The sequence below is a fragment of the Euleptes europaea genome, chromosome 5 (assembly GCF_029931775.1).
Source record: "Euleptes europaea isolate rEulEur1 chromosome 5, rEulEur1.hap1, whole genome shotgun sequence".
Classification (NCBI taxonomy): domain Eukaryota; kingdom Metazoa; phylum Chordata; class Lepidosauria; order Squamata; family Sphaerodactylidae; genus Euleptes; species Euleptes europaea.
This window is the reverse complement of record NC_079316.1, coordinates 12,797,802-12,818,534: the sequence shown is the minus strand read 5'-3', so window position 1 is coordinate 12,818,534 and position 20,733 is coordinate 12,797,802. Positions and strand designations below refer to the sequence as shown.

Here is a 20,733-nt window from a genome sequence, read left to right as displayed (position 1 = left end):
CTCTTCCTCCACATTGTGACGTCACATAGGCCTTTCCACCACCTCCCATTGATATCGTGGGGCAAGTAAATGCATAACGTGATATCTCTGTGCAACGTATGTAACCCCATGCACTACAGGGAAGATAACAAAAACTTACCCCGAAGATACCCTTTTCAGCAGCAGCCCTGTGTGGCTTTGCCCGCAGTATGTTCTTTTAGTTCTCAGTCTTTGCTCACAGAATAGTGAGAGGAGATGCTGGGAAAGACACGCTCAGCCGAGGGTCTAAATTCTCGGTGCAAACGTTTCTGAGCAGGCTCGCTTCTCGTCAGCCCGGCAATTCATCTCATCCAGCTTCCCCTTTCACATGTTTTGTGGGCTGTCGATCCTGCCATGATGTCGTGGGGCGTGTGCTGAGCATGAACAGGCGCACAGGGAAGTTCTTCTCTTCCCCACCTCTTCAGATCTTCGAGAAATATAACTGCATTTGTTCCTAGACTTGAGCTTCTAGCTGAAAACGAGCATTTAGCGTTGCAGGGTAATAGCCAGGTTTTGCCCAGCTGCCGTGCGCTCCTTGACTCAGAGGGACATCCTTAAGTGGATGGTGATGGACTGACACACAAGTGTTTGTGCTGAGGCTCTATGTGTCTATTTTTGTTATCAGCACGTCCCCGGCCCCTGGTTGTCTCACATGTACCCAAAGGAATAATCTCAATAGGAGGAGGAGGTTTTGGTGGGATGGTTTATGGTCTGAAGAAAGCGACATCATATGTCAAAGCTGTTTGAAGCTATTTTGTCGAGTCTTTTTTTTTTCCTTGTCTGGAGGCTGAGAGCTTTTTATGAGCTCCACTCTCCTGTGCCCAAAGGGGAGGGGGGACCATCACTGGCTGCCTAGCCTGCTGCCTGTTCTTCCTGTTGGACCAGGTTGCTTTCCCCGACAGTTCCTTGGGCTGTTCTCTCTTGTGTGTAAGGAAACCAAGGGAGCAAATCCTTGAATCTTCAGCTGGAAAGAGAAACCATTTCTCCGCCCCCCCCCCCCCACTCACAAAGAGCACATTTGGGTCAGTGTAGAGAAATCATAGAATCATAGAGTTGGAAGGGTCCATAGAGGCCATCTAGTCCAACCCCCTGCTTAATGCAGGATCAGCCTAGAGCATCCCTGACAAGTGCTTGTCCAGCCTCTGCTTAAGGACTGCCAGTGGGGGGGGGGTCACCACCTCCCTAGGTAGCCGATTCCACTGTCAAACCACTCTTAACTGTAAAAAAAGTTTTCCTAATATCCAGCCGATACCTTTCCTCCCACAATTTAAACCCATTATTGCGAGACCTATCCTCTGCTGCCAACAGGAACAGCTCCCTGCCCTACTCTAAGTGACAGCCCTTCCAATACTTAAAACAGAGCAATCAACCTCCTCTACTCCAGACTAAACATTCCCAACTCCCCTCAGCCTTTCCTCATAAGCCTTGGTCTCTAGGCATCTGATCATCCTCATTGCTCTCCTCTGCACCCACTCGATTCTGTCCACATCCTTTTAAAATTAAGGCCTCCAGAACTGCACACAATACTCCAGGTGCAGCCTGACCAATGCAGTGTACAGTGGAGCTATAACATCTTGCGATTTGGATGTTACGCCTCTGTTGATGCACCCCAAGATTGCATTAGCTTTTTTTTGTCGCTGCATCACACTGGTTGCTCATGTTTAACTTACGGTCCACTCATACCCCAAGATCTTGTTCGCACACACTGTTGCCCAGAAGTGTATCCCCCATCCAGTATGCATGTCCCTCATTTTTGTTATCCAGATGTAGAACTCAGCACTTACCCTTGTTGAATTGCATGGGTTTCTCAGCATCCTAGCTGTTTTGGGGCAGCTACGAGTTTTGCAGGCTTTTCTGATGTTTTTTTTTTAATACCTCTCCAGGGTTATGAAGACTGGTTACGACATAAATCAGACAACGAAGTGAACGGGGCTCCAGTTTATGTTGTTCGCAGTGGTGGCCTTGTGAAAACTAGATCAAAGAACATTCGGGTATGTGCCTTAGTTGTAAGAAAGGGTTGCAGTCGCTCCATCAAATTACCGTATTTTTCGCTCCATAAGACACACTTTTTTCCTCCTCAAAAGTGAGGGGAATTGTCTGTGCGTCTTATGGAGCGAATGTCGGCTGGGCGCGTGCGCGTCGGGACAGCGTGAGCCAGCGTTCCCCGCCCCGACGGCCAGCTGGGAGGCGGGCGGGGGCGCACAGAGTGAGCCGCCGCACACGCCCAGCCGGCTCTGAGCGGCCCCGCCCGCCTCCCAGCAGGCCGTCGGGGCGGGGAACACCGGCTCATGCTGTCCCGACGCGCATGCACCCAGCCGGCTCTGTGCGCCCCGCCCGCCTCCCAGCTGGCTGTTGGGGTGGGGAACGCCGGCTCGCGCCGGACGCGCACGCACCCAGCCGGCATTCACTCCATAAAACAAGTTTTTAGAGGAGGAAAACAAGATTTTTTCTTGTTTTCCTCCTCTAAAAACTAGGTGCGTCTTATGGAAAGGTGCGTCCTATGGAGTGAAAAATACGGTACACTTCAAAGTAAAATGTTTATTACTTATTTGTCTGACTTTAAATGCTTCCACCCTGCTGTTCTCCCAAGAGAGACATGGTGAAATGCTATGCTGATCAATCGGATTAGAACTGGAGACAATGTTAATTTGAATGTTTTGGTCTAACAGGTTTTTTTAAAAACTGGTGTTTGCATAAGATTGTTTTGTACCTCTGTGCAGGTAGGAGATATTGTCCGAGTAGCCAAAGATGAAACTTTCCCCGCTGATCTCGTGCTTCTGTCCTCCGATAGAGCGAACGGCTCTTGCCACGTTACCACTGCAAGCTTGGATGGAGAAACGAATCTTAAGGTGTGTCTTGTCACCCTTAGCATGAGAAATGAGGTTAACGGCTATTTCCTCAAAGAGTTTCTGTGGTAGGAAGTTGTTGCAGGTGGGAGTTTTAATTCCTCTAAGGGAAGTGGGGGGAGGGTGGTGCTTTCATGTGAAATTTCTCCAGGTGTACCTCAGGACATCAAAATTAGCAGCACACCTTCAAGCAAGTTGTGTTTCTTCCCCCAAGAGCCATGTTAATCGGAGGGAAATGAACTTGCTCCTTAACAGGGTAATTTAATTGATACTAGTGTTAGTATTTTTCTGAAATAGTTACTACCGCATCCGAAGCAGCCCTCAAAAACAAAAGTCAGGCGGCGCCTTCAAGGCTAGCGAGGTTAACATGACATAAACTTTCGCCTTTGAAAAACAATATGTAGCTGTACTTGGAAATCAAGAGAATTGAAGAAAGTGAACTCCTGACCATTATTTTTCCTCATGACTCCATTTATTCCTTTAAATATTTATATCCCACCTTCCTACCTACTGGGGACTTAAATCTGCTTACAAAGCCAACCAAACAAAAAAGAGATAATTTAAACAAAGAAGAAAAATCAACTCCAGTTTTCAGGCTGATCCCAGGTCTACCAGGCTGGCTCCCTAAATGTTTGGTTTCTACCCCACCCCGACCAGGCCAGGCTCGGGGTTGACTTACAACACATTCCAACAAATAAAAACATAGCAAGCTACAGTTAAAAAATTCTCCAAGGGCCCTTTGTCCCGTTCTTCTGGCCTCACCCAGTCTCGATACCTAGTCCAGAGGAGGGACAGGAGTTCAGCCCAGATGTCATCCAGATGGCTCAAAGAGGTTTCCAAACTTCTTTCCCTTGTTTTGTGGTGTGGTGGTTAAGAGCGGTGGACTCTGATCTGGAGAACCGGGCTTGATTCCCCTCTCCTCCACATGAGCCGTGGAGGCTAATCTGGTGAACTGGGTTTGTTTTCCCACATGAACTGGATTTGTTCCCCACATGAACTGGATTTGTTTCCCCACATGAAGCCAGCTGGGTGACCTTGGGCTAGTCACAGCTCTCTCAGCCCCACCTACCTTACAAGGTGTCTGTTGGGAGCGGAAGGGAAGGTGATTGTAAGCCAGTTTGATTCTTCCTTAAGTGGTAGAGAAAGTCGGCATATAAAAACCAACTCTTTTTCTGTTAATTACAGAATCAAGTGACAAAATATCAGTCGTGCAGCAACTGTGTTTATACTCTTATTTGATATAAATCGCTGGAATGAATTAGACTTCTCTTTTGGGTACTTTCTGGAAGTGGTAGATTTATGCTGTGGTCTGCCATCTCCTAGGCTGCCTGGTCCTTTTAATCATTGGGGTTCTGCTACAATCTGTGGCCTTACTCTTTACTCCTAAGTGAAAGTGTGTCAGATAGGAGCCCTTATCGTACTCTCAGGTCCCACAGACACTTTGCATTAACGTTGATGTTAACACATATGCCACTGAGATGCTCCTGTTTCTCCTTGCCCACTGGAAAATATTTTGTGTGTGACCATTTCCCTCTTTTCCAGACGCACGTTGCAGTCTCGCAAACAGCAGTATTGCAGTCAGTTGCCAACCTGGACAAACTCGACGCTGTCATAGAGTGCCAGCAGCCAGAAGCAGATCTCTACAGGTGTTGTTTTTTTTACGCTTGACTTTTAAGAGGACTTGGAAAGCAAATAATTGATGTTTATTCCAGATCAGGTTACTTTAGAGCAGTAGTTCCCAAACCTTTCGGGCCACCGCCCCCTTGGTTCCACAAACTCAACCCCAGTTCCCCCTTTCCTATAAAAAGCATTATTCAAAATAGGGGTTTGCATGACTCAGTAAAGAAGATATTAACAATAAAATTTCAAAACAGTAACAATTAATTGCACATCTATTCAAAATCAAATTAAAATGTTTTGGTTGAAATGTATTCAACAAAAATGATGAACTTGTTCGGGAGGTACCAGCTCTTCAAAGTCTGGGGAAATTTTTTTGATAGTTTCCACCAAATTTGCCACATGGTGTCATAGCTTGATCTATTGTAAATTAGTGAACAACACAGTTGAAGGGGCCCACCTTTAGTGCCATTTTGTCCGGATCAAGTAGACTCCCTAGCCCACATTATTTTAGCTTGTCTACAACACAATATTGCACGAAATAAATATATCACTCCCAGCTAAAGACACTTTCTGAGAGGCAGATACTGCGTTATCTGCTGTCAAGTAGATTGGTCAGTTTCGTGAGAGATGTGGCAACTTTTCTCTTTATAGTGTCAAGAAAAAAATTCAATTTCATTTCCCCCTTTTAAAGTATGAAATGGTTGATGGGTGTTCAAGGAAAATTGGAATTTTATTTCTACTTAAAACATGTAACTGAGATTAGTATTTTTTTAAAAATGCATTTCTTTTGTATGCCTATTGTAAGTTTTGTAGAGGTCGTCTTAAATTCCCTCATAGGTTAATACTGTTGAGAGGCAAATGAGTTGTTTCCTTGGACAATTTCTTAATGTGCCCTCATGAAATCATGCGCCGTTATGTCACGGCCGAGGATTAATGGCAGTATGCAGTTGAGCTCTTCCTTCTGCTACACTCCGTTCCTGTGTCATAACCTGTACAACTGGAGTAATCATCCTTGTTCTCAGAAGCATACCCATGTGATATGTGAGTTTCTTCCACAGATTTGTCGGAAGAATAACCATCAGTCAACAGATTGAGGAAATCGTGCGGTAAGTTCAGTGCTATAAGGCAGAATTTGCATTTTACAGCAGTACTCGGAGTAGGCGTGTGCATATCGATAAACCCAAACCGAAAATAAACCCGAAATAAGGCATTTCAGTAAATTTCCAGTTCAGGTTTAGCGAATGCACAAACCTGGGGAGAAAGCTGAAGCCAAACAGACAATTCCAGAAAAGCCGAATAATTAGTCTCAGACTGGAGACTTATGCTACAGTAGATCCCCTGATGAAGCCACCGGCGAAATGCATCGGGATCAGAAAATAACAATAAAGGGCTTTACTCCGCCCCTTGGTTCTTTTCTTCTGCTTGCTACTGCTGGTATGGCCCTGACTCCTTCCTGATTCCCTCCCTTGCCAGTTTCAGGAGGCGGACCAAGGCCTTGCTTTTTGGGTAGGCGTAGAGATTGCCAGGTTAATTATTGTGTTTTGTGTTTCGGCTGTGTGGTGTGGTGTACCGTGCAGATCTTGTCTGTTAATGATTTAAATGGTTTTGTGTTTTTGTTGTGAGCCTCTCCCCGAGGCTTTGAGAGCTGGGCATTGGTGGGATAGAAATATAAAAGCAGCAAGCGATCGCATCTTTTTTTTGCCATACATCAGTGGCCATCAAATTCTTTCCTTTGTTTTAGCAGTTTAACTCCCAGTTAGTTTAGAAAGGTTCTGCTGTTACAATCTCTGAGAGTGTCATTCTGCTCTTTCTGCGTTCAGCCCAGAGGCCTCTTCTAAATATAGGGGGATGGAGCAATTTCTGTCTGTCCTCCCCGTCCACTGCAGACCCCACCCCCCATTCTCTCATGCTCTTCATTTGGGGGTCCCCCAGGAGAGCACTTTAGGCTGTGGGTGGAGGGAGGGGAAGCAAGATTTTTTTCCTGCTTCCAGAAATGGAAATCGCCATTCAATCTAAGGTACTTGATACCAGCTGCCAGTTCGAATTGCTCTGACTTACAAAACTAGGCCTTTGTTGTTGTTGCCGCCATTATTTTAGAATCAGGTTATCCCTTTTTAAGAAAGGCTCCTTTCTAAAATGCCTCCCAGCCAAGCGGTGTATAAAACCAGTGGCCATTGTAGTAACAGAAACTATGGCAATGTAAAAGCCACAGCGATGAAAACGATAAAATCCAAAACTTCCAGTGTAATAGCAGATAAGGAAAGCAAGTGGGTTAACCGCACAAAAGCAGCGAACAAAAACCAAGAAGCTTTACGTGGGAAGAAGGCTGGCGGTTCTTTGGGTGGAGGCCTTAATTGACCGAAGCCAACACTTGCTTGTGCTGGACTCTTAAGATGTGTCTTTAAATAGCGATAAAGCAGTGGTTCAGAGCCTCCCAGGAGTATCTGTGTTAAAGGACCTGTTTGGGTGGTATTGGGTGGGAGGGTTAGACTAATTTAATTTTGACCTTCCAAACAGAAATAACACATGAACACATGAAGTTGCCTTCTACTGAATCAGACCCTTGGTCCCTCAAAGTCAGTATTGTCTACTCAGACCAGCAGCAGCTCTCCAGGGTCTCAGGTAGAGGTGTTTCACATCACCTACTTGCCTGGTACCTTTAACTGGAGATGCCAGGGACTGAACCTGGGACCATCTGCATGCCAAGCAGATGCTCTACCACTGAACCATGGCCTCTCCCCCAAAGTCAGTATTGTCTATTCAGACCGGCGGCGGCTCTCCAGGGTCTCAGGCTAGAGGTCTTTCACATCACCTACTTGCCTAGTCCCTTTAACTGGAGATGCCGGGGATTGAACCTGGGACCTTCTGCATGCCAAGCAGATGCTCTACAAACTGAGCCACAGCCTCTTCCTTAACACATCTAATCTTAACACGTGCGGCATCTTCTTTGCAAAGGGAATCAGGGAAGCCCTCCAAGTTTTCCCCCCCTGCTTATGCTGAAGCACCAAATCAAGAGAAAACAGCAGTAGTTCAGTTGTGTATCTCTGAGTGGAAGGAATTAACCTGAAGTGATACCAAAATTTTTGAAAATATGTTCAAAGGAAAGCGAAGAAGCTATTTCCTGATTTGGTAGGAGTTATGGCTCAGTGGAAGAGCTTCTGCGTGGTGTGAAGAAGGTCCCAGGTTCAGTCTACAGCACCTCCAGTTAAAAGGATCAGGCAGTACTCTGCCTGAGACAGGCAGTAGGTAATGTGAAAGACCTCTGCCTGAGACCATGAAGAGCCACTGCCAGTCCAAGTAGGCAATACTGACCTTGATATACTGATAATTTGATTTGAGACCTGGAGACCAAGCCCTATGAGGAAAGGCTGAGGGAGATGGGAACGTTTCTAGAAGAGGAGGTTGAGGGAGGACATGATTGCTCTTTTTAAGTATTTGAAGGACTGTCGCTTAGAGGAGGGCAGGGAGCTGTTCCTGTTGGCAGCAGAGGATAGGATTCACAATAATGGGTTTAAATTGCGGGTGGAAAGGTACTGCCTGGATATTAGGAAAAAGGTTTATACAGTAAGAGTTTGACTGTGGAATCAGCTACCTAGGGAAGCAGTGAGCTCCCCCTCACTGGCAGTCTTTAAGAAGAGGCTGGACAAGCTCTTGCAAGGATGCTCTAGGCTGATCCTGCATTGAGCAGGGGGTTGGACTAGATGGCCTGGATGGACCCTTCCAACTCTATGATTCAGTATAAGGCAGCTTTGTATGTTTGTCTCTTAGCTGTGTGTTCTTTTTCTTGAGTACTTTTCTGGCTAAGCAGTAGAGGTCTCCTCTCCCCATTTCAGATTCTGCTTTGAGTACTTCCAGGCAAAATAAGAATGTTAACTTTCTTGCTTGACTTAATATGTTGATCGTTCCCAAAGATGAAAGGGCCACTGCAAATGGGGTCTGTATCTCTCGGCCCTGAAAGAACCCAGCTTTATTTCTGAGGCAGTTACCTTCAGCTAGTTCAAATTCATTAAAGCCGTCTGTTGAGAATTGATAGCATCTGGCAGCCCAGGCAGTGAAGGAGAATGGCTGCTGCTTTGTCTTCTGCTGTAACCGTGACATTCACCTTTCCTTTCTTTCCAGACCTCTCGGGCCCGAAAGTCTCTTACTTCGAGGAGCGAGATTAAAAAACACAAAAGAAATCTTTGGTTTGTAGCCCTAATAAGTGTTTGCTCAAAGATTCTTGCATTAGTGAACACACACTTCCTTGGTGGGTGGAGCAGGCCTCGGGGCAGCAGTTTGGGACATTCCTTCACTGCCCATGGTGGTGCCGCTGGCCCTCATAGCCTAGGTCAGTGCCAAGAAGCAGCCTTGGCAGTGGCAAATAGGGTTTCCAGGTCTCTCTTTGACATTGGCGAGAGGCTTTTGGGGCAGAGCCTAAGGAGGGCGGGGCAACCGGCGTGAGGTTTTAGGGGTGGAGCCTGAAAAGGGTGGAATTTGGGGAGGGACTTCAATGCCATAGAGTCCAGTTGCCAAAGCGGCCATTTTTCTCCAGGGGAACTGATCTCTATCGGTTGGTGATCAGTTGTAATAGCAGGAGATCTCCAGCTAGTACCTAGTCTCCAGCTAGGTTGGCAACCCTAGTGGCGAACCACCATGGCTAACAGCCCTAGGAACTCCAGCAGTCTCACCACGCTCCATTGTAAGCCCACCTTAGGTCCTCTGTCAGGGATCACGACATTGTAAGTTCCCACTAAAGGGGAAGGGGTCCTAGCTGATGTTTGGAGATAGCTGTGTGTAAATCGTGTATTTGGAGGAGAGGCTACTAGTAAAAATGGATACTAGTCATGATGCATTCCTATTCTCTCCAGGATCAGAGGAGCAGTCCTATTCTATTGGTGCTGTGGAACACAGGCAGGACAATGCTGCTGCAGTCATCTTGCTTGTAGGCTTCCTAGAGGCACCTGGTTGGCCACTGAAAAAGCCTTTTCTGTTGTCTGTTGGATCGTAGCACAGACTTGGCACTAAGAACCAACTCAGATAGCTGGAAAAATGCTACTTCAAATCAAATCTAACTGTACTCAAGCCCTAGTACTTCAGCGCTTTCTCTCTGCAGCAATTGTCTTCTCCCAGCTCCTGTTCTAAACACCAAGTGCTGAACATTTGCTTTTGTGTGGGTTTCTTTTTTTCCCTGTAGGTGTTGCCGTGTACACAGGAATGGAAACCAAGATGGCATTAAATTACAAGAGCAAATCACAGAAACGATCAGCAGTGGAAAAGTACGTGTTGGGCGGCATTTACTTTAATTATAGACTGCAGTCATGTAGTAAACACCCAGTAAGTCTATGTGGTAAAGTTCCAAACTTGTACTTGGGGTAAGAAGGGTACTCGTTTTCTGGAAACAGAAGATATGTGTTTTGTCTTTTTCTCTTTTTATACTTTTGGAGAAGAGAATTTTCAGAACTTTACCTTTTCCTAATGCGTTAACCTTCAACATACTGTTTGGAAAACCTTATTTTAGTTTTTTGTTGAACTGTTTGAGGTGTGCATGTAAAACCAGGCCTCCTTCCTTGGCTCTCATAATAACGTTACCTTTTAGCAAAGTGTTTTTGGTGGGTTCTTGTATAATAAATGTCTGTATTTGCCATATGGGGGGCCTTTGGATTCAGACACTGTGTAAAACTTGAGAATTACTTCTCCGGAGGTGTCGTAGCTCAGTGGTACAGCATCTGTGTTGTGTGCAGAAGGTGCCAGGTTCAGTCTTTAGCATCTCCAGTTCAAAGGATCAGGTCGTATGTGATCCTAAAAACATCCACCTGAGACCCTGGAGAGCTGCTACCAGTCAGAGTAGGCAAGAGTGACCTTGATAGGCAAGTGGTCATATTCAGGGTAAGGCAGCTTCAAGTATTATATAACTGATCTGGGGTTTAAGGTGTCACCCATACAGGTGGGGATTGCACTCCCCTTGAAGGAAGAGGTCTGTAGTCCGGGGGCGCTGTTGGACCCAAGCCTACTGCTGGATAAGCAGATGGCAGCTATGGCCAAGAATTCCGTTTACCAGGTTTTACTGATTAGCCAGCGCAGAAAAACCTGGCCCCTATGGTGTGCGCCCTGGTTACGTCTAGATTAGGATACGGCAATGGGCTCTATGCGGGGCTGCCCTCGAAAAGAGTTCGGAAACTTCAATTGGTACAGAATGCTGCAGCCAGGATGTTATCTGGAGTGGGTCTTAGGAACCATGTCACCCCAGTCTTGTCCCACCTACACTGACTTCCAGTTTGTTCCTGGACACGTTTCAAGCTGCTGGTCTTAACCTTCAAAGCCTGCCTAGATGGTTTGAGACCAGCACTCCTGAAGGACTTCCTAATCTACCTGACCATTACTGTAATCTTTGGGGGCCCTGCTTTGGGTGACCCCTGCCTTCTGAGATTAGGCAGGAGGCAACCTGGGAGAGGGCCTTCTCGGTCATGGCACCAAAGCTCTGGAACTTTCTCCCCAGGGAGAGCATCTGTCCCCTTCTGTTGCCAATTTCTGCCAGCGAGTGAAGACTTTTTTGTTCCGTTTGGCATTCCCTCAGTGATTGCTCCTTCCTAGCCAATGATGTTTATGTTTTATTCATGTTTTCTGGGGATGGGTGAGAGTTTGTGCCGAGTTTTGTGTATCTTGACTAATTTTGGGAGGCAGCTGTCATTTGTTCCCTTAAGCGAAGACACGTGCTTGCCTTCAAAATCTTTTCACTGAGCATTTTTAATTATATGGGTGTTAAAAACAACGTCCTCCGATTCTGTCTCTTTCAGGTCTATGAATTCTTTTTTGATCATCTATCTAATAATCCTCCTTTTTGAAGCCATCTTAAGTACAATATTGAAGTATGCCTGGCAGTCTGAAGAGAAATGGGATGAACCTTGGTATAACCAGAAAACTGAACATGAAAGAAACAGCAGTAAGGTAGTGTCTTTTTTTATCCGTTTAAAATCATTTACCTTTTTTTAAATCTTCAAGCAACCAGAAGAAGCCATTAGCTGCTTTGGTTCGTCTTTATAAGTCCGCACAACGTTTGTGGTCAGCGTTTTGCATCATCTGCCGTGCATGAACAAGCATCTGTTACATATAAGAGCAAGATTCGAGTCCTGTAGCACCTTAAGAGTCCAACAAGATTTCCAGAGATTAAGCTTTTGAGAGTCAAGCTACCTTCATGAGATAGTAAGAGAGAGAGGGACAAGGGGAGCTTCGATTCCTGAAAGCTCATACCCCCCAAATTTTGTTGCTCTCTAAAGTGCTACGGGACTCGAATCTTGCTCTCATACTGCAAACCAACACAAATTCCCACCAGAAACCGTTATATATAAATAAACTAGTTTAATTTCTGGTTTGCTAATCCTGGTTCTTTCCCTTTCTCTCTCTCTCTCTCTCTCTCTCTCTCTCGCTCTCAGATCTTGAGATTTATTTCAGATTTCCTTGCTTTCATGGTACTGTACAACTTCATCATACCCATTTCGCTTTATGTGACGGTCGAGATGCAGAAGTTTCTTGGCTCCTTCTTTATCGGTTGGGATCTGGACCTTTATCATGAAGAAACAAACCAGAAGGCCCAAGTAAATACTTCGGACTTAAATGAAGAGCTGGGGCAGGTATAAAATGTCACTTTTTTATGCCATTAAAGGTTTTGAAATTTGAAATTTTCAAAATGTCACTTTAAAAAAAGTTTACTTTTTTTTCAAATGGCTATTAATTGGTAGCTTTCTATATTCTCTTCAATCTTAGGTAAAGGTCCCCTGTGCAAGCACCAGGTCATTCCTGACCCATGGGGTGACGTCACATCCTTTACTGGGCAGACTTTGTTTACAGGGTGGTTTGCCAGTGCCTTCCCCAGTTGTCTACACTTTACCCCCAGCAAGCTGGGTACTCATTTTACCAACCTTAGAAGGTTGGGAGGCTGAGTCAACCTTGAGCCAGCTACTTGAAACCGACTTCTGTCGGGATTGAACTCAGGTCGTGAGCAGAGCTTGGACTGCAGTACTGCAGTTTACCACTCTGTGCCACAGGGCTCCTCCTTCTCAATCTTACCATGAACATTATCATAGATGCTTTTATGTCTAATGGGGAGAAATGGCAATTGGAAGGCTTTCCAATATCAGCAAGATTAATCATGGACTCTGGGCATTATTTGAGTCAAGTAGCACCTTAGAGACCAACAAGATTTTGGGGGTACAGGAAGAGTATCCCTTATCAGGACATCCCTTATACAGACTGATCCGAAAACTGGACCCTTCTAGCCGGCATGCCAGCAGATCCGTGCTGCCTGCTTTTCAATGTTTTTTCTCACCTAAAAAAAATATAATGTACGCTGCATCATAGGTAGAGACTGAAACCCCGCCGTTGTTTCTTTGTTGTTGCTCTTGTTTAACAGCTGATACAGGGATTCTGGTGAGCTAGTTACACCTTTGCTTTCTGATGTTCAATGTACACAAAATTACTAAAAACTATTGTTTAAAAATTACATTCAGGCTATGTGTATAAAAATGTATATTAAGCCAGAGTGGTGTAGTGGTTTAGAATGGTGGTTTAGAGCTGTGGACTCTGGAGAACTGGGTTTTATTCTTCACTCCTCCACATGAACAGCAGACACTAATCTGGTGAACTGGATTTGTTTCCCTGCTCCCACACATGAAGCCAGCTGGGTGACCTTGGGCTAGACACACTGTCTCAGCCCCACCTACCTGTCAGGGTGTCAGTTGTGGGGAGGGGAAGGGAAGGTGATTGTAAGCCAGTTTGATTCTTCCTTAAGTGATAGAGAAAGTCACCATACAAAAACCAACTCTTCTACTTCTAAATGAATTCGGTCCCATCCCCAACGTATCTCATTATGGATATGCAAAAATTCCAAAATATTGCAATATACGGAAAGATCCGAAATACAGACCACTTCTGGTCCCAAGCAGTCCAGATAAGGGATACTCGACCTGTATAAGCTTTCGAGAGACAATTTTCCCCCCTTTGTCAGATACAAGAAGGGAGCTTTGACTCTCAAAGGCTTATACCCTGAAAATCTTGTTGGTCTCTAAGGTGCTACCAGGCCAGAATCCAGCCTTTTTACTGCAGACCAACATGGCTACCCTCTGAAACTATAGTTGCCTCACTCCAGGTAGTGTGCCGTTTGCCCCGTGTGCAGGCACAGGCTAGCTAGCTGCATTCAGCATTTAAAAAAATAATAACTGTAGGATTCCATCATGGTTCCACCACAGAACTTTCAGATAGTGACTTACTTGGCTTGGGAGTCTTAGCAAGATTCTTGCTGTGCCCTGGGACTGGAGGGAGGGATTTGAGGAGGGACTTATGGCTCAGTGAAAGAACATCTGCTTGGCATGCAGAAGGTCCCTGGTTCAATCCCCAGCATTTCCAGTTCAAGGGACTAGGCAAGTAGGTGATGTGATAGACCCCTGCCTGAGACCCTGGAGAGCCGCTGCCGGTCTGAGTAGAGAGTACTGACTTTGATGGACCAGGGGTCTGATTCAGTATAAGGCAGCTTCTTGTGTTGATGTGAGTGTAGCTCTTCAAACGGCAGACTGTCCCAACATTCTGCTTGGGGTGGGGGTGGGGGGCTGTTCAGTTGTATGACTTTCTAAATCTGTTTAAAATCACTGTGGCTCTCGTGTCATTTTTTGACTCCTCACTGCTAGGTGGAGTACGTGTTCACGGACAAAACCGGCACCTTAACTGAAAACGAGATGCAGTTTCAGCAGTGTTCCATTAACGGTGTCAAGTACCACGAGATCAATGGCAGACTGGTTCCAGAAGGACTGATTGAGGACATCCCAGACGGAGTACAACCTGGCCTGGTAAGTCTTTTCTCTCCCTTTCCTAGTATAATTATAGGTTTGTGGAACTTTTTGTTTGAATGACTTAACGTACTTCAATTGCTTGTGCTGTAGAAGGCCTTATAGAGGTATAATAGAGAGAGCCATGAATTCATTTGTGGGAAACTCTAAGTGCAGGTGGTAGACCAGCAACTAGCCAGCATGTGTAGGAAACTTAGAAGTGAAATTCTGCCAAATTCAATGGTGCTAATTCCCGAATAGGTGTGTTTTTAGATTGCAGGTATGGGGCTAAAGTGTGTTTGTCTAGAAGTGAGTTTTACCGAATTTCCACCCTTTTTTTTTAACTGAGCTTAGGGATTTCAACTTTTGCAAGTGTTCCCCTGCTCTTACGGTATTGTCTTCTGCTTCCGTAATTCCATTTTCTGCGTTGCATGACATAACCATGTGGGGTTTTTTTGCGCGGTTTCTAATTCTTGTAATCCTACTCCCATTGGCATTTCTTATTAGACCTCTCTTGCTTTTGGATTGCACTGTTTTTACACTGTGTAATCCATCTTCGGTAAGAAAAGCAAGACTGTAAATAAAATAATCCGTTGACTAGGTGTGTGTCTTGCTGACCACCGGATTTTATGGAAAGTTGCCTTGTGTGTGTGACCAAGGTATGCATCTTTACAGAGGCTTGTAGTGCTCAGTTCACAGTAACTGCATTGGTTTTGTGCAACGAACTCTACTGCTTCAGTAGTGGGCATCATGCAGAGTTGATGGTGTTTTTGCAAACAAATATCCTGTTAAGATATAAACAGATAAGCAAACAAATATCCTGTTAAGATATAAAACAAGAATGGAAGCCATTCTTATGCTTTCTTGGAAACTGCCTACGCTATGTTGTTGTTGTTTTTTTGTCCTGCCATTCAAAGATGGACATATCCACATTATAAAGTACCATGTTTCTTTAGGGAGAAACAAAGAAATAAAAATTTTCCCGACCAATTCTGCTAATCTTTGTAATAGTTCCCTTTAACTTTTTTTAAAAAACAGGCACCAGAGGAGGAACTCTTCCTGAAAGCTGTTTCTCTCTGTCATACAGTGCAGATTAATAATGACCAAGTGGATGGCATTTGTGACAGTCCTTGGCATACCAACAGCCTCTCCTCTCAGCTGGAGTACTATGCCTCTTCCCCGGATGAAAAAGCTTTAGTTGAAGCTGCCTGCAGGTGAGGATTAGAAGCCTGGAGTCCATGCGTTGCTTCCCTGGCAGAAATGGCAACTCGGGGAGGGGGGGAAGGCTTTGTATCTTAGTCTGAGTTCAAAGGTCTTCTAGAGAGGCGGGAGCAAGGAGACGGCTGTGGAAGAAAATCCTGGGGTTCCCCCCCCCCCCCGCTTTCATTGTCATTTAATCTTACAGTATGGCCATTGGGGTGCTAGTTGGCCAGGGAGGGGGAAAGAAGAAGAAGAGTTGGTTTTTGATATGCCAACTTTAGTTACCACTTAAGGAAGAATCAAACCGGCTTACAATCGCCTTCCCTTCCCCTCCCCACAACAGACACCCTGTGAGGTAGGAGAGGCTGAGAGAGCTCTAAGAGAGCTGTGAGTAGCCCAAGGTCACCCAGCTGGCTTCATGTGCAGGAGTGGGGAAACCAACCCGATTCGCCAGAGTAGCCTCCGCTGTCCATGTGGAGGACTGGGAAATCAAACCCGGTTCTCCAGATCAGAGTCCGCCACTCCAAACCACCTCTCCTAACCACTACACCACGCTGGCTCTCCTTGCATGGTTCATCAGCTCGAGAAGTGCAGTTGGCAGTGGAGTCCCATAGACATGTTGGGCAGCAGTTGTCCTCAGCGGGTTTGTTTATTTTTCATATTTGTAGTCTGTCTTCCCCAGGTCGCCAGCTCAAGGTGGATAGCGTCCTTTAAAAACTTCACAAACATATAATAGTAACAACAACAATAAAACTGTCAATAAAATCAAGTTTTAAAACAATAATCAGAGGTGGCATATAAGTCCCGCTCTACAGCGAGAGAGCTTCCCGTCAACCAAACCGTTTCAAGTGTGTGAAGGGCTGCATCCGGTCTTAGCAGGGCTCCCTCCGTGGGACTGTGGCACAAACCTTGGTAATGCTTGCTAACCCTGGCTGTGGTGAGGTGAGAAGGGGGCCCTGCCTTCCCTCCCAGAAACTGATCTGGTTTCCCCCCCCCAGAATTTCTACTTATTTAAATCGTGGCTGCCTGTAGGGGGGTCCACTTTGAACCACCGGGGGTCATTTGTTCTTCTCGCTGAAGGCTTTTCTTTCACATTCCTCAGGATCGGCGTTGTGTTTACCGGGACTGATGGGGAAAGCATGGAGATTAAAAGCCTCGGGCATCCGGAAAGGTAAAAATCCTCATACTGGTTAATGTGTTGTTTTTTAAAAAGGGGGGTTGCTTTTTTCCTTGCAGATTCTCATCAGGACCTTTTAAGCTGGACTTTTTTGTTTGATGTATCAAAATGCGTAGAAGTCCTTACTTTGGCAATTTTGAACCTTCGTGTTCTATTTGAGTGAAGGGCTGAAACTTGGAAAGGAGAATGTTTTGGTTTGATTAACGCCCCAGTTTCATTCCCTGGTATTCAAGAGGGGGGTGGGAAAGACTTTTGCCTGAAGTCACACTCAACTGGTGCCCAGGTTAGATGTGGAAGACCTAGCTTGGATTTTGAACGCTGTCTGTATTTTGACTCTTGCTGTCTCTTCCCATGCACGCCCTGTCCTTCTCTTTGGCTGATGTATATGGTGTTACAGTCACCCTCCTGACCTGAATGGCCCCGGCTAGCCTGATCTCATCAGATCTCAGAAGCTAAGCAGGGTCAGCCCTGGTTAGTACTTGGATGGGAGACCACCAAGGAAGCCCAGGGTTGCTGTGCAGAGGAAGGCAAGGGCAAACCAACTCTGTTAGGCTCTTGCCTTGAAAACCCTACTAGGTTGCCATAAGCCAGCTGCACCTTGACAGCACTTTACACACATGTACACACACAGTCATCCTTCCTCTTACCAACCCTGAGACAAGCTAAGCTGAGTGATGGGGGATTGCAGGCCTGAGGGACAGGTTCCCCGTCCTGCTGTACTCTTCCCAGTGACAGCAGTGTACACAAGCAGCTTTCTTCTTTCCGAGCCCTGAACTCCATCAACCTTGCGAGTTTCACTGTAGTGTTAGAACACAAGAACATAAGAAAGGCCCTGCTGTATCAGACCAAGGCCCATCAAGCCTTCAGTCTGTTCACACAGTGGCCAACCAGGAGCCTCTTAAGAAGCCACAAACAAGACGACTGCAGCAGCACCATCCTGCCTGTGTCCCACAGCACCTAATATAACAGGCCTGCTCCTCTGATCCTGGAGAGAATGGGTATGCATCATGACTAGTATCCATTTTTACTAGTAGCCATGAATACCCCTCTCCTCCAAGTTGGCTGCAACTGGACAGCAAAAAGAAAATTTGTTGGGATAAGATGAAGAGACGAGTACGCTCCCCAACCTGGATGTTAGGCAGTTCTGACAAAGAAAAGATGGTGACTAGAGAAGTAGGGGGAGAGCAGTTACCCCCTCTTTAAATACCCTCAGCAAACCTCTCCACTCCATATGAGATGAGCGCTCTTGAGTCGCCTCCTCTGCCCATCCCGTTTCCAGCCTCTGAGCTGGGAGGGGCTTCTCTTTTGCTTCTCTTTTGCTCCTCCAGGGCTCAGTGAGGATAATCTGCAAAGCTTTTCTGCACTCCTCCTGGTTCACGAGGTTTAACTTCTGATTTGGCATCTTTTATCGTGCTTATTGGGGAAGCAGCAGAAAACAGTGATCTTCCCTTTTTTCCCCCAAAACAGGTTCAAATTATTACATGTCCTGGAATTCGATCCCTGTCGCAGAAGAATGAGCGTCATCGTAGAGAGTTCGTCCGGTAACGCAAAAGTTATTGAGGGTGTTTTTTAAGTTCTGCCCTAAAAATGCTGAAGCAGCTTACTTTAAATGCATCCCCTCCCACTGAGCGAGAGAATTGTAATTAACTGTAGATCTTAATTTTTTCCTTAAAACTGTTTCTTCACAGGTGACAAGCTGTTATTCACCAAGGGAGCGGAATCCGCTCTTCTTCCTTACAGTACGAGAGGAGAAATAGAAAAAACAAGAGTTCACGTTGATGAATTTGCTTTGGTATGTGAATATTACTGCTTTTAAACCTGAGAACCAATGTGGGGGGACTCAGGTTTATTGAATGTGTGGTTAAGGGCTCATTCATGCCAACCAACCAATCAATCAATCAGTGTGTGTGTGTGTGTGTGTATATATAAAGTGTTGTCAAGTCGCAGTCAACTTAATGGCGACCCCTTTTGGGGTTTACATGGCAAGAGACTAACAGTGGTGGTTTGCCAGTGCCTTCCTCTGCACAGCAACCCTGGTATTCTTTGGTGGTCTCCTATCCAAATACTAACCAGGGCTGACCCTGCTTAGCTTCTGAGATCTGACGAGATCAGGCTAGCCTGGGCCATCCAGGTCAGGGCAATCAATCAATACCTTTGCATATTGATTACAATAGCAATCATATAAAAGGGTATCCAATAAATAAAATATACAGCAAGTAAATAAAATTCCTTCATGGTAGCCATCAGGTAAGTTATGCTTAGTTCCTCGGATTCTCATGGCAGCTAGAAGAAACTTTGCTACCTTCACTGAGGTACAAGAGTGCCGGTCAGCCAAAAGGAAAGCCACTTTGTCTTTTGTAGAGTTATGAAATATCTTTTATCAGCGGTTCAACATGAACTTCCTGCAAAGACTCATAATAGACACAATAGAGCAGCACATGGGTCATTGTCTCTGGTGAGTTCTGCAAACGTGGGCAAGTCCGATTACAGACGGGGGTGTTCTTGAATCTGCCCCAAAGGATTTCAGACGGAAAAAGGTTTAGGCGCGCTGACGTGAAGGCCCATCAGCATTGTGGGGAAGTTAAACAGGAAAAGTAGGTTGGTAAGGATCAGAGTGTTGGATTAATACCAAGCTCTAGAGGGGAGCAGACCCTGCATGCTGATGAGGACAAGGTTTGCCACTCAGTGTCTAGAATCCTTTGTTTCAGTAACCTGAATTCTTGCTGCTCATCAGACATGTAGAGAGATTCCAATGGGATTCCCACTTTCTTGAGTTTAAGGGTGATTAATTAGGCTCATTCATATGTGCAGTGGTCCCCACACAAGCTCCCCTGGAAGCATATGGATTGCCAGCTGGCTGGAGTTACATCAGATGAGGAAGTAAGCATCTATACCTGCCTTCTGTGTGAGCCAAATCTTCTGAGTGGTTGTAGTTTCCCTGGCCTTCTCACCTTCCAAGATGGCAGCAGCTCAAAGCAGTGCCACCGTTTCAGATTGGCAGTCCAGCCTTTGAGCTGAGTTTCTATTCATGTGTGAGAGCCTAACTTCATGCGTTATTCCACAAAAACGGTGGAATAAACTTGTTATGGGAGAATGGCTTCGAGTGACAAAATACAAAGGGGGCAGCATAGTAGCATAACTTCCTTCACATGACTACCTCCTGAATTTTTATTCTTTTTTCCCAAAATGATCAGGGCAGCGTTCTCGGCTCACCCTCCTCTCTCTGCGTTGTCCTCACAGCAACCCTGTGAGGTCGGAGCGTCTGAGAGAATAACTTGAGTCCGTTATTGTAGTGTTTCATAGGACAGACGCTGTGCCATTTTTTAAAAAAAATCTATCAATCCAGTCTTTAGGGTGTCTCGAAACCAGTGATGTTAGCACACCACTGGTTAGTTGTTGCAGTTAAACGCTGCGACCGTGTTGTCGGGTATTTGTAAACGTCAGTTTTCTTTGAGGTGTTCAGGTTAACCACCTCAGCGCAGGTTAGGGGGATTTCAGCATTTTGGATGTGCCCAAATACCAGCCGGAGATTTTATGTTGTCTGTTCTAATAACTGGTTTTGCTGTGATTGTTTGCACCATCATAAAAAGAGTGGCCAGTTGGGGGGGTACTTATTGATTTAGAATATTTCTACGTTGCCTCTGTAGAGTCCTGCTCAAGGCAGCTCACTATTAGAGCAGGGGTGTCAGACATATGGCCCAGGGGCTGAATCCAGCCCCTTGAGAGCTCTTATCCGGCCTGTGAGACAGCTAGGGCAGCCACCGTCTTGATCTGGGCTGACAAGCCTGCTGCGGGCTTCCCCCAGCCGAGGTGGCCACCCCCCTCACATTTGGCCTGGTAAGACATGGCCCGACCAAGTGACATTTATTCTATATCTGGCCCTCATGAGGTTAGAGCGTCCGACACAGTTGAACTGTGGAACTCCCTGCCCCAGGATGTGGTGATGGCTGCCAACTTGGAAGGCTTTAAGAGGGGAGTAGACTTGTTCATGGAGGATAGGGCTAGCCATGGCCAGTAGTCAAAATGCCCCGCAGGTAATTCTGCGAGGGGACCTCCATCTCTACCTGGAAGTCTCAGA

General features: G+C 45.8%; 1 protein-coding gene across 1 annotated transcript in view; it reads left to right on the top strand.

Annotated features, from left to right (window-relative positions):
• The window catches only part of ATP11B (ATPase phospholipid transporting 11B (putative)), a 97,004-nt gene that overhangs the window by 27,491 nt on the left and 48,780 nt on the right, over nt 1–20,733 (top strand). Inside the window, 13 exon segments of the mRNA XM_056849791.1 lie at nt 1,902–2,009; nt 2,739–2,867; nt 4,407–4,510; nt 5,543–5,590; nt 8,604–8,668; nt 9,658–9,739; nt 11,258–11,408; nt 11,894–12,091; nt 14,141–14,299; nt 15,317–15,492; nt 16,581–16,649; nt 18,123–18,196; nt 18,344–18,447. Of these exon segments, the coding sequence (XP_056705769.1) occupies nt 1,902–2,009; nt 2,739–2,867; nt 4,407–4,510; nt 5,543–5,590; nt 8,604–8,668; nt 9,658–9,739; nt 11,258–11,408; nt 11,894–12,091; nt 14,141–14,299; nt 15,317–15,492; nt 16,581–16,649; nt 18,123–18,196; nt 18,344–18,447 (1,467 nt within the window).